The 14,200-nt window shown below is 43.8% G+C and overlaps 2 protein-coding genes across 2 annotated transcripts in view; both read right to left on the reverse strand.

The window, feature by feature from the left end:
• GNAI3 (guanine nucleotide binding protein (G protein), alpha inhibiting activity polypeptide 3) overlaps positions 1 to 5,634 on the reverse strand; it is a 61,083-nt gene extending 55,449 nt beyond the window's left edge. Inside the window, exon 1 of the mRNA XM_006865953.1 lies at positions 5,359 to 5,634. Within this exon, the coding sequence (XP_006866015.1) occupies positions 5,359 to 5,476 (118 nt within the window). The 5' untranslated portion in view covers positions 5,477 to 5,634. The remainder of the gene's footprint in view (positions 1 to 5,358) is intronic.
• Positions 5,635 to 11,584: 5,950 nt separating this feature from the next.
• GPR61 (G protein-coupled receptor 61) lies at positions 11,585 to 13,057 on the reverse strand. The gene has a single exon (XM_006865954.1). It carries the CDS (start codon positions 12,992 to 12,994, stop codon positions 11,639 to 11,641), a length of 1,356 nt encoding a protein of 451 aa, XP_006866016.1. The 5' UTR covers positions 12,995 to 13,057; the 3' UTR covers positions 11,585 to 11,638.
• Between the last annotated feature and the right edge of the window lie 1,143 nt (positions 13,058 to 14,200).

Raw genomic sequence — 14,200 nt, forward strand, 5'->3', positions numbered from 1 at the left:
ACTCGACGGCACTTAACAACAACATGTAGAAATTTTAACATGAATAATCAACGTTAATGTAAGGTTTAAATTTAATTAGATGAGTCAGTTTCTCTACAAGCAATTTAATTTTTGCCATACTACCACTACAAGCAAAGGAGCTCTGGTAGTATAGTGGTTACAAAACGGGCTGCAAACCGTAAGGTCAGCAGTTCGAAACTACCAGCCACTCTGTGGGAGAAAGATGAGGCTTTCTGCTCCCGTACAGATTTATAGCCTCGGTAACCCTATACAGGGTCACTATGGGTTGGAACTGACTCAATGGCACTTAACAACAACAACCACTACAAACAAAATTTCAAAGGAAGGCATTAATCCCATTTTGTATAATAATGTTTTCTCAGGACCTGCTGAGGTGAACTATCAAGAAATAGAAATTTGAAGACAGCATAGAAATATTTCATTCTATAAGTTACAACAGTGGTGCTGTCATTAGATGCTGTCAAGTAGGTTTTGACTCGCGGTGACCCTATGTACAACAGAATGAAACACCACTCAGTCCTGCACCAATGTTACATTGCATAATAATACTTAAATCCATTCACTTCAATAGTTACATTGATAATAATTCTTTAAAGATGTCAAAAAAGGGTACATAAATACGTAAAAACTAATCAGGTATCTGAAACATTCCTTAAAAAAACTAAGTAGATAAAACTTCACAACCACCACCAAAATAATAGAGGAGTTGCCATTTATTATTTGCTAGACTCAACAGCACTTAACAACATGCAAGCCATTCTACCCCATCCTATGGAATCAGTGTGAATCAGAATTTACTTGCCAGCATAGGACAATGACCACACTAGGCATTAATAGTAAGTATTTTACACACATCATCTCACCTTGTAAGAAGTATTATTATCATCTCAACATACATGACAATTAATTGACTTCCCATGGTTATTACCTGCTCTGGGTTTCACAGCTATTGAGTGAAGGTAGAATTTGAATTCATTTGTGTGAATCCAAAGGCAGAGCTCTTGTCTATTATAACAGTTTTAGCCAATTGAAAACGATATTTGTAAGGCTTAACGGAGTAAACTGGAGAAGTCTGGAGCCCTGGTGACACTGTGGGTTACCTGTTGGGCTGCTTACTACCAGGTCAGCAGTTCAAACCTGCCAGCTACTCCGAGGGAGAATGATGAGGATGTCTGCTCTCACAAAGATTTCGGAAACTCTGTACAAGGTTGCTACAAGTCAGAATCAACTCCATGACACTGGGTTTTGTTTTTTTTTGGACACTGGGTTTTTGTGTACTATGAACTAAAAATACAAACCTTCCAAATAAAATATTTTAAAATTATCAAATTCTGATAGTTTATAGACAGGATCTTACCAAAATGATTTAAAATTTCATCACTATTAACTGAAACAAAAACCAAATTTTTAACATTATAAAAAATTTGCTAACAACACACCAATAAGCCATTCTATGTGCTGGCAAACTGACCGGGAAGCTTTGCATAACGTAATTTTACCTTTCAATAGAATACTATGATTAAACACAAATTTGGTATATTAAGATCTTCCCAATAACATCTAAAGAAAATTAAAAACAAAGATCTATAGCAAAAAAGGAATTATAATACTGCAGTCTTCCTTAGTTAATTTAGCCCTCACTCATTTCCTTGGCTTTCTACGGATTCCTGATGTGGCACTGCAGAATAAACACTGGACTGCTAACCACAAGGTTGGTCGTTCAAACCAACCAATCACTCCTCAGAAACTATACAAAATCGCTATAAGTTGGAACCGACTCACCGGCACTTAACAACAACATAGCTGTAACTGGAAATTAGGTTTTGAAAGTATGGCTTCAGATCCGAAGCTGTTGAACACTATGCTAAAAGACAACATAGTGAGAATGAAAATAGACTAATATTTACTGAGCACCTATTATGTTCCTGGAGAGACATGGCTAATACAGATAGATCTCAACTTAAACTAAATTTGATAATTTCACAATGATGAAGTAAAAATGACTTGCATGTACATCAATCAAAGGAGGTATTCTACAGTAAAAAGAGACATCGGATTACCATGATGAGTGCATTTTACTTTTAGAAACAGCAAGGGAGATCATTTTAATTGCTTATGTTCATCAAGGCATGGCTCAAGCAAAAACTCTCTTCAACCAATTTGAATTTGATGATTTAATTTGCTCAAGAATTTTTTTTAAAAAACAATGAAGTTGAAAAAAAAAAGTTGAGTTGAAAAAAAAAAGTGGTTCTTTACCATGAGACCAAAAGAACTACAATAGTGCTCAGTTACTATTACGATTATTCTGACCAAAAATTCCAAAGGATCCAGATCAAAAGGGAGAAAAGCAAAGCAGAATTTCAAATTCTCATGGGCTCTAAACTTTCTGGAGCTGGATAAACCCCTGAAACTATTGTCCTGCAACAATCTTTAAACCTTAAACCAAACATATCCTAAAGTCTTCTTAAAATCAAATAATTACTTAGCTTACCTAGAAAATGTCTACCTTCATCATTATACTAAATTTAAAAATCTATCTATATATGTTCAAATGGAAAACATCAACTCAAAAGATTATATAAAAGATAAGAACCTTAAGGGTAGTGAGTTTATGTTTAATGGAGGAAGAACAACTCAGAAAAGGAAGGTGATAATGGTTGCATAATTTGAAGAATGTAATCAGTGTCACTGAATTGTACACATATAAACAGTTGAATTCATGCATGTTTTGCAGTGTATATTTGCAACAAAATAAAAAACAAAATCAAAGTTGATAAAAATTAAAATTAAATGCTTAAGTGCTGTAATTTTTATTTACTGCTTTTCAAGTTCCCTAACTAATGTGTTTTAATTAAATGCATTATTTATAAAGTCCAAAATAAAGATTTTTCCAAACATTTGAACAAGTTTTGGTTGCCTAAGTTTTGCCAGCCAAATCTTGCTATTTGGAAGCCTCACAGTTTACAACTGAATTATATAACAGGTCCTAAGGAGTCCTGGTATAGCACTGTAGGATAAGCACTGGTCTACAAAGTTGTTTTTCGGTTGGCAGTTGAAACTCACCAGCTTCTCCTGGGAAACCCTGTAGAGGGTCACTATGTGTTAGAACTGACTCCACAGCACTTTACAACAACAATGTCCTACAGGGATCTCTGACCAATGTGAATCAAAATGCTCACTGAAAATGATAATATACCTTTAATCTCATTATCAATTAATCAATATAGAAAAGTTTTAAATGGTGATCAATTTCCAATATTATGTGGCTCATGCTGGTATTATCAACTGTTCAAGAAGCACCTACCTTAGAAACCCTATACAGGGTCGCTGATTCAGAACCAACTCAACAGCACTTAACAACAACTGTGTGCCAGGGACTGTGCTCATCCACATGATACCTGCGACACACTCATTGTCCTTAAGTCAATTCTTAAACATAGCAACTCTACAGGACCAAGTAGAACTGCCCCGAACCGTTTCCAAGGCTGTAAATCTTCACAGCAGCAGACTGCCACATCTTTCTCCCACAAGGCAGCTGGTGGCTTCAAACTCTTAACTACAGGGCCACCAGGGTTTACCTACTACATGTTGCTGTTGGTAAGTACTGTCGAGTTGGTTCCGACCCTGTATAGGGTTTTCAAGCAGCTGATGAGCTTGAACAGCTGACCCTGGCCTGCGCATTAACCCACAGTGCCACACCAGGACTCCTATCTATTACATAGACAGTGGTAACCTTAAACTAAATCTGAATTTATGCCTTCTGACAGTTTAGGTATTCAAACCGCAAACTCAAGTTCTGATGCATAGCTTTCCCCCTAGATCCCGAAAAGCTACTACCAGAGCTTACTGTAATCAACAGACAACCAAGTAAGTTAACATGAAGAGAGTAGCAGGTGCATCCAGCTAGTATAAAATAAGCCTTGGATTATGATGGTACAACCTATCCTCTGAGGCTGATTTGTTGTTATTAAGTGCCATCAAGTTGCTCCTGACTCATAGTAACCCTGTACAGGGTTTCTAAAGAACAGCCAGTGGGTTTAAACCACAGACCTTGTGGTTCGCAGTCCAGTGCTTATCCTACAGCGCCGAATTTGGCACTTCCTGTAAAGCAGCCTCAGAGGATAGAATGTACCACCATAACCTATGGCTTATTTTACTTCTCAAAAAACCAATTGTTTTAAAAAGTTCTACTGCTTACAGAAACCATTACTACCACTTATTTTTCTCTAACACGTCTCTAGAAAGCAGTATGAAATGTGATTTATTGGTAAGCTAATACCAATGTACTTTCAATCTCAAAATACATCATCCCTAACAAATATTCAACAAGTCCCACTGTAGAATCTACTGTCCACTACTTCTTTTGCCACAAATTTCAAACAAGCCATTCTTTAAATTTCCTCAGCTCTTGCCACTCACACCCCCGCCCCTCAAGGGGGAAAAAACAAACAAACAGGGAAGAAGTTTTGGAACCTAAAAGAAAAGAAATGGGAAAAAATGGTGAGGGGGGGAGAGTATTGGGTATGAATTAAATGAAGCACAAGCTCATTTACTTCATACCCAATTCTTGTCACCTACCTTTATGCTCCTGGATAATTCAAGTTTCCTACACTTAATCAAAGGAGCTCTGGTAGTGCAGTGGTTACGAGTCGGGCTGCCAACCTCAAGGTCAGCAGTTCGAAACTACCAGCGGTTCCGCGGAAGAAAGATGAAGCATTCTGCTCCCATAAAGATTTACAGCCTTGGAAACCCTGTGCAGACTCACTGTGAGTCGGAACTGACTCCACGGTACTTAACAACAACAACAGTTGATCAACAGTTCAAAAGGCCCACTCTCTAATGACAGGGTCTTTATGGGACTACTCTGTCCTACCCTCTCTATTTAATATAAAGCCCCCCTGCTCTACACTGTCATAAAGTATCACCATGCTCCAAGCTCACAAGCTATCATACAAACCTACCACAATGTACTGTGCACCGTCCTCCTTTTTTATTAACACGCTGCCAATCTATACAAAACCGGCTCCTCTTTTTTGTGTATTTCCTATAGTCCTAACGCAGTTTCATTACGCTACCGCCCCACTCCCAAGCTCTTTGCTAAGCGCAATTCCAGTATGGAGTCACACCCTCTACAGCCTAATTTCTACAAACCCCAAACCCCACCCCCTCATCACGCCCTCCAAGGCCTCAGATACTAACCCAAACACCCGCACCAAGCCCGTCACGCCCGCCAGATCGCTTTGGGGTCCTTTACTTCAGCCCGGTCTGACCCCCATCAGATTTCAAAAGTGCCTACTGCTTCCTAACCACCTAACCGGCCCCGCCCACGGCCCATACCGAGCAGTAGCAGCTTTACTTCTTTGGCCGCTTTCTCCCCGTCTACCCGCAAGTTGCGGTCGATCATCTTGCTCCGTTCTACCGCCGCCTTGTCTTCGGCGCTCAACGTGCAGCCCATGGCGGCGGCGGGAGAGGGGACCGGATCCGGGCTCACTCACACACCGCGGGAACTGCGGCTCAGACGGCTGAAGCTCAGTCTACTGCTGGGCGGCGTCCCTCTCCGTCAGGTCCCGGAGCGCCCAAAAGAACCGGATATCCTGTATTTACGACATTTCCGTTGACGCCCTACGGCCGTTACCTCTCAAAAGTCTAGCTCCGGGAGAGGAGGTACGACCAAAAGCGGAAGTACCGGGAAGGGGGTTGTGCGTTTGGGCGCAGCTCCGCTAAACTGCGAGGTCGTGTTGAACTAGCGGTGCGCTTGCAGCCGGTCCCTAGTCTCGTTTCTCTGTTTCCTATGCCTTTTGTCTTTCTACATTACTTGAATAAATGTAGAAAAACGGGCATGGCTTCACCAGCTCATGGTGGCCTCCTGAGATCACACAGACGTGTTTGGACCAGGGTGGGGTGGGGGGCGGGCAGGAAGGTGGGAGAGATTTTCAGATAAGAGCCCACAACCGGTATGGGAGCCTCAGTTGTTTGCAAGCTAGTAAACCTTAGATTACTGATTATGGAGAACCTGGGCCCCTGCCCAGCTGTAGAACATTACGTTAGGGTCATCTCGGCTACATTTATAGAATGGCAACAAACTCCTGCCATGGCCATGACATTGAGTTCTAACGCTGACCATGCATAGGACTTTAGTGATGCCCTTCTGCCCTTTTCTTTGGCCCACCATCTCCAACTCTCAAAACTTATCCCGATCCGTGTGCCTTTACGTCCGAGGTTCTGTGGACTTGGAAGTTGCCCAGCTCTTGGACTGCCAAAGGACCACTTAGAATTGCTATCAGAGACCCTATAAGCTGAAAGTTAAGAGTTTAGTTCATCCTTTATAAAAATGTCATGCTAAGACAGAGCCATTGCCATGCTGCAATGAGTTTCGATGACGGGTAAGACTGAGGAATTAGCACTGACCGCCTAAGACAGGCAGGGTCCCTTAAATAAATAATAAATAAGGGGGAATCTGGTGCAGACCGTGCAGACCCGGTCAGGAGGTCAAGTCCCTGTGGGCCCAAGTGTTGCTGACCGTCCAAACCATAGGCTCTGAGGATCAGACTTTAGCCACCTAGCAAACATAGCAAAATGCCCCTTATCTGATTATTCAGTTATGCTAGTTAGTAATTCCATACATGAGCCCTGGATACCCACAGATAAATGTAAAAACCTTCCCTAAAAGCCAAGACTGTAAATTCCAAAAAGGCAAAGTTTTTCCCCCAAAAAAAGCTAAAGAGGATAGAGAGAAACTCTGTTAACTGATGGTATGTGGAGGGGATTATAATCAATGTAATGAAACAAGGTATATGAATGTTTGAATGTGAAACTGATGATGTGCCCTGAAAACTTTCACTCAATCCACAATAAAAACCTTAAAAAAAACAAAAAAAAGTCATGCTGCCCTTCTCCATTTTAGTCAATTTCAATGTTTACTGTAGCGTAGTGGTTCGAGTCAGGCTGCTAAACTCAAGGTCAGCAGATCGAAATTACCAGCGGTTCCGCGGGAGAAAGATGAGGTTTTCTGCTCGCGTAAAGATTTACAGCCTCAGAAACCCTCTACAGGGTCGCTATGAATCAGAACAGGTTCCACGGCACACCACCACCACTAGTCTCTTAGGTTAGGGGTTTAAGATTTCTGCAAAGATTAGACAATCTCCTATCCTCCAAAACAAACTAGTGCATCTTGTGAATCTCCTAAATGTACTGTGTTGTTGTTAAGTGCTATCTGGTCGGTTCAGACTCTGAGCCTATATAGGGTTTTCGAGGAGCGGCTGGTGAGTTTGAACCACCGACCTTGCAGTTCAAGCCCACCTTGTGCTTACTTTGTGGTACCACAAATAAGAGAAGTTGTAGTACTAGATGAACACAGCTTTAGCTTCCTTTCACTGCCAAACGCCCTACAAATACCCTCCGCATACTTCCCAGGGAGAGGAACCCCAAAGTCTGCCTCTAATTAAAAATTATGTAATTATCCTAATAGAATCTGAGGTTCCCAACAGAAATGTTCATATGGGGATGATTCATTAATTAGAGTAATTTCTCAAGAGCCGCATTAACCTAACCCACCAAAACGTGTCAATACCAATTCTTCAAAGTTTGAAAGACTATTAGGATGACCATAACCAGTATTTTGAGGGGGAAGGGGAGAGGGGCCCTGAAGGCAAGAGGAAATGGAAGAGAAAACATTTACTGAGTAGCTATTCGCCAGGTATGGCTAGGTGCTTTCAAGTGGCATCTCTTTTAATCCTTAAACAGCCTTGTAAAGTAGGTAATATTATCCCCATTTTCACAAATGAAGACATAGGCTCAGAGAAGTTAAGCAGCTTTCCCATGGTCACACAGTGTGTAAGTAGCTCTATCTAACTTCAAATTTGCCCCTTTTCTACCATGTCCCTATAGGTTGCCTGATAACAGAAGGGCTAAATTTTTAATCCAAGATTGGGAGTAACCCCAACACCACCAGGATGCAGAGAGCGAGGAATCAAGGACAGAATGGTTGACCCAACTCATTAATTCTGTTGATTAAGGCATTGATTTTGCCCAGGAACTGTTTTCAGAGCTAAGGATTACAAAGTGACCATTATCAAGCCATCTTGGTGCCTAGAAAACTCCTGAAAGGTAGGTAGTCATGTCAGAAAATGTTGAGCATATACTCAGCATAACAGAAAATTTTATTTCCTTCTTGATCCACTCAGGAAAAAAATAAATAGCAATGAACCAATTTTATCAAACTCAGTGATAAACACCAATGAGATCACAGTGTCAGGAAATTTTGGCTTGAATTAGAAAGATCCTTGCACTTCAAACTTTCTCTTTTGATGTATGTGAAAGAAAGGTTGGAGGGTAAAGCCAAAGGAAAGGGCAAAATAAATTAACAAAATGGCTGCCAAGCAATGTTTAATTCTTCCTTTTGCCAATCAAACCTTTTTCCTGCTTTAACTGGACTCATACTGCCACCTTCTGGCAATACTTAGGATCTACTAGCTGACCAGTGGTAGTTAAAAGTTTTTCCCTTTTCTAGCAATGAGACTCTACAGTTTTATCTTAAAATGTTTGAGGGGGTGGATTACAAATCTGCTTTTCAATTACAAAGGCTGTATGTTGTTGTTGTTAAGTCGAGTCACTTCGACTCAGAGACCCTGTATAGGGTTTCCAAGGAGCGGCTGGTGGGTTTAAACCACCCACCTTGCGGTTCAAACCAACTTTGCAGTGCAGTGCTTATCCTACAGTATCAAACCAGGAACTATACTACATTTATGAGGTATTTTCTATATATAATAAGCACTTTTGTTAAGTGCCATCAAGTTAATTCTAACTTATAGCAACCCTGTATGGGGTTTCCGTGAAGCGACTGGTAGATTTGAACTGCTGACCTTGCCATTAACAGTCCTTTGCATATCCTACACTGCCACGATAGGCATTAAACTGGATGGTAGGAAGACAGAAAGCTGGAAATAATTCTAGGTCAAGAGGGAGAAAGCTATGTTTGCCCAATTTCATTTAATAATTTTTTCCACTAGATACTTGTTTTTTTACAGCCCCATCTTTTCCAGAAGCTGCAGAAATAAGGATTACAGGAAGTAGCTATATTTCTGCAGTGAACTGAACTCTCAGAAGTTATAACCATGGATATATTCTTCCAATATAGTTCTCAAATATTTTCTGTGGTGCTTTACCAGCTATAAATGTTCTCTAAAAAAACAAAGTATCTGATCAAATTAGATTGTGAAGTACTTGGAAACAAGAGCCCCACATCTTTTGTGTTGGTCCCAGACAATGTGGATGTTCAACTACCATGCACTGAATTGAACTGAAGGAGTCAATGTTGCTATCAGTATAAATTTTTATAATAAAATTATTTATTAGCTGTTCGAAAGGGGAACACCCTTACTCCCGCCATCCTGTTTTCCCCTTCGATGTTCAGTGAGCCAGGCATTAGTTCAAATACAGCCCACACCACTCCCTGGCCCTGCCTTGACCTTTTTGCGTCGCCTGATTCAACTAAGGGAAGTGGCATGGAGAGGTAGTCCCAGATGGATGACCTGTGTAGTTTGCTATTATTCCACCTCCCTTGAAAATTTGGTTGGTCCATGCCTTGGCTGCCAATACGAAATAACACAGTTCCTCCAGTCTCAATCAGTGAACAGTTAAGCCCAACTCCTATACCCTCTTTCTCCAACCCAGGGCTGTAGAAAGGAGAGAGATTTAAATCTTGGTCACTGAAGCTAGTTTTTGAGAACGATGAATGAGAGTAGAGAGGCATTTAGTTGACCATGGAAACTCCACCCTTCCCATGCCCAACCTTAGTCTCTTGTACCCGATTGTCCAGGGGGCTGAAGGTGGGTCACTGCGATGAGAAAGATCAGGGAGGCCAGTCCTGGAAGGAAAAGATTATTAATATTATTGATCAGGCAGGGTGGTTGCCCAGCCACCATAACTAACCCCTACTCTCAACCATCCACTCCCAATATTTTCAACCTCTTCATCCTAAAAGAGATAAAAATCCATCCTCTTTTATTCTTCACTCTGCTGGGATCAAGTCCCACGCTTGATCTCCTGTGTGTAGGAGAGACAGGGGAATGGAGGAGAAGGGCTGGAGAGTGGGGGAGAGCCCCAGGCAGCATTCCTGTCTTCTACTCCCTGTATCCTGACTCCTACTTCCCTTTGCGTCTGGCCAAACATAACAGTGGTAGGTAAGACTATACCCAGATCAACCTCTCACTTTAAGGAAATTTCAATATAAAATTAGAAAAAGATTTATTAACGCCAATTCAAACACTTGGTTGTAATTTAGTTTTTTTTAAACCTAGCAAGAATGAGCCCTGGTGGCACAGTGGCTAAGCACTTGGCTGCAAACCAACAAGATCAGCAATTTGAACCAACCAGCCACTCCATGGGAGATAGATGTGGCTACCTGCTTTCATACAGATTTGTTGTTATTGTTGTTAAGTGCCATTGAATAGGTTCCACTGATAGCAACCCTGTATAGAGTTTCTAAGGCTTTAAATCTTTGCATGAGTAAAAAGCCTTGCCTTTCTCCCATGGAGCAACTGGCAGCTCAAATGGTCAACCTTGTTTTTTATAGTCAAATGCTTATCATATGGAACCACCACACTCCCTTCCATAATGATCATTGCTGTTGTTAAGTGCCTTCAAGTTGGTTCTGACTCATAGTGACATTATACAGGGCTTACAAAGAGCAGCTGGTGGGTTTGAACTGCCAACCTTGGAGTTAGCAATCCAGTGTTATGCTACAGCACCACACCATAAAGATTGTTGTTGTTAAGTGCCATCAAGTTGGTTCCAATTCATAGCAACCCTGTATAGGGTTTCCAAGGAGTGGCTGGTGAGCTTGAACCAGCGACTGAGGTTCAAACCAACCTTGCAATTCAGCACATTAACCCAGAGCACCACACAAGAACACCATGAAGATTACAGCCTTAGAAATCCTATGGGGCAGTTACTGAAGTCCTGGTGTGGTGTTGTAGGATAATCATTAGACTGCTAACCAGAAAGTCAGGAATTCAAGCCCACCAGTTGCTCCTTGGAAACCCCGTACAGGGTCACTATGAGTTGAAACTAACTCGATAGCATTTAACAACGGCACTTAACAGCAACAACAAATAAGGTTACTATGAACAAGAAACAACTCTATGGCAACCAGTTTGGTTTTAAATCTAACAAGGCAATGAGAAGACGTGTCATTTTCCTAACTTTTTTGGACAATTATACTGGGAAATATTCAAAATGACTCCAGAATAACTCCAAACCTGGCCTACTGCCCTGTGTCCTCCAATTCCTGGCGTTGGACAGTTTTCCTGCTCCCTGTAGCATGGAAAGTTCACTGGTTAAGAGGCTTCACCTCACCTTTTGTGACCCTTTTCTCTTGTCACCATCTCACCATCCCCAGGTTCCCTCCCCCAGTAGTCAAGGATCACAGCCAAGTCCAAGGCTGTTGCCACACGTCCATCCTGTTAGCGCTATTCTTGACCCAGGAAATGCTGAGCAGAAGCTGTGTACAGAGTCCCCACTCCCAGCCCCAGTCAGGTGGGAAAAGGCGATTCCATGTGGTGGTCCTTGCAATCATAACTAGCCCCAGTCCTAGCACCCTCAAGTGTCCAACCACCCATCATGATTCCAGCCTGGGTGAGGGGGCAGGACGGAGGTAGCTGTCCGACATGATGATGTCACTAGTGAGTTGCTGCTCTAGGAACTCAGAGGTCTCCTCAGCTATCTGGCCTGGAATTCGAAAGTCAACAGCTGGTGGCTCCTGCTTGGGACTGGGTAGGGGTCGGGAAATCCAGGACTCGGAGGGACAGCCTGTCCCCTGAAGGAATTGCAAGAAGTTCTCCTCAATTGAGCCCTCCCGGCTAGGCAACCTCAGTTCCTCTTCTGGAGCTGGCTTGAAGAAGCAGACAAATTGCTTGCTGAGCTCCCCCCGGATCTGCCGGTTGAGGCATCCATAGAAGAAGGGATTGGAAGTGAAGCAGAAGTAGCCGATCCAGGTGACCACACTCTCCACCTGCCCAGTTGAAATGGGCTGAGCACTCAGGGCCACGTAAAGGTGGAAAGAGAAGTAGGGCAACCAACAAAGCAGGAACTGACCCCCCACAGCCAGGAGGATCACTGCCGCCTTCCCTCCCCCAAACGTCCGGTGTGGAGTCGTCTGGGGGGCCCCCAAGCTGGTGACCATAGTGGAACGGCTGCTGAGCGATTCCGAGCGTTGCCGGGGTGTCTCCATCCATGTGGGCAGGGGCCCATGCTGCATGGCAGCCACGCGAGCCACTCGGAACATGCTGCAGTAGACGACAAGGATGAGGAGTAGGGGCAACAAGAAGTAAAGGACTGCAAAGACCACCACAAAAAGCTGACAGTAGGCACTGCGGCTCCACTGGAGCGAGCAGCCTGGGGGGATGCTGGGAGCTCCTTCCTCCCAGGAGACCCTTCCCAACACTGGCACGGAAGCCATGGCCAAGGCCTTCACCCACACCGCCACCAGCACAGAGGCCACCAGCCCCAGTGTCATGCGCACCTCGTAGCGCATGGGGTGTACCACGTAATAGTAGCGCTCCACATTGATGGCCGACACGGAGAGGATGGCAAGGCTGACAAAGCATACACTCAGAAACAAGTAGAGGCGGCACGCGACCTCCCCAAAGAGGTCATGGTCAAAAAGGGCAGAGCTGGAGAGCATGGCTAGGGGCATGAGGGTCAGGGCGGCCAGAAGGTCCACCAGGCAGAGGTGGAAGACGAAGACAAATTTTCGGAGGGCAGGAGTCTTAGCGATAACTGCCATCACAGCCGCATTGCCAGCCACAGCCGTCAGATCCAACAGGAGCATGAAGAAGAGGGCCACAGACTCTGAAGCCACATCCTTCAGCCCCACCTCCGGGACCCCACTGGCAGTTGAGGGGCCTGGAGTCTGAGGGACTCTCCCTAAAAAGGAAGAGTTCCCTGCTGACTGGGGGTTGGGTGAGGACTCCATGGGGCCAAAAGAGGACGCCCAGGGCACCTCCTGTCACAGGCCCATCCCCCATCCTAGTCCTGCGACCCTGGGATGGTAAGCCCAGGCCCAGGCTTCCCAAGTTTGTGGTGGGCAACTCCTAGTGGAGCCTCTCAGGCAGGCTCTTGGAGCCAGTTTCAGGGCACAGTGGCACCAGACCAGGCAGCTGAGGACTTAGGAGCTCATATTCCCTTTTTGGCCTGAGGTAGCTCTGGGGTCCACCTAGGTGCCTGCAGAGAAACAGGAGATGTGGGAGTCCTGTGCCCTTAGCGCTCCACCTGCTGAGTGGTCTCTGATGTCTTCTTTTCCACTTCTGTTCCTCTGTTCTCCATGCCCTTCTCTTTCAAGGACTGTAACCCAGGGATTCTCAACCCTTTGCCTCCCTTCCCCTGGGTTCTCCTGAGTTTTCAGATAGTTTATGTAAATGTCCTGCTTTCTGGTCTCCTCAGAACTGCAGCAGCTGTTGGGAAGCCCAAGGAGTACCAGAGGTGGCTTCCAGTCCCAGGCCTGGGAATGACTAACTCTGTGACTCTTCTCCACTTCCGTCTCCTCACACAGGGATCTGTAAAATGAAGGGAATAGAATGTACTTCACAACTGGCTTTAATAGTAGTGGATATATGTGATTGTTGTTAAGTGCCATCAAGTCCGTTCTGATTCATAGCAACACTGTATAGGGCTTACAGGGGGCAGCTGGTGAGCTTGAACTTCCGACCTTGCATTATCCTACAATGCCACACCAGGACTCCAAATATATATAAGGAGCTCTGGTAGCGTAGTGGCTACAAATTGGGCTGCTAATCTCATGGTCAGCAGTTCGAACTACCGGCTGTTCCCCAGGAGAAAGATGAGGCTTTCTGCTCCCATAAAGATTTACAGCCTCAGAAACCCTGTACAGGGTCATTGTGAGTCTGAACCAACTCCACAGCACATAACAACAACAAACACTCCATATGGAATCCTGGTATGGCACTGTGGGATAATGCACTGGACCACAAGGTCACTTTGAACCACGAGGTCTGTGGTTCAAACTCACCAACTGCTCCTCAAAAACCCTATATATGGTTGCTGTGAGTCAGAAATGACTTGAAGGCACTTAACAACAAACATTCCACATATATTAACATTTTTATGACAACCCTATGAGATAGATATTATTCTTATCTCTATTTTACAGGTGATAAAACAC

The sequence above is a fragment of the Chrysochloris asiatica genome, unplaced genomic scaffold (assembly GCF_000296735.1).
Source record: "Chrysochloris asiatica unplaced genomic scaffold, ChrAsi1.0 scaffold00085, whole genome shotgun sequence".
Classification (NCBI taxonomy): Eukaryota; Metazoa; Chordata; class Mammalia; order Afrosoricida; family Chrysochloridae; genus Chrysochloris; species Chrysochloris asiatica.

Coding starts and splice junctions, on each gene's coding strand:
- GPR61 (XM_006865954.1), bottom strand. CDS start 12,994: ATGGAGTCCTCACCCAACCCCCAGTCAGCAGGGAACTCTTCCTTTTTA.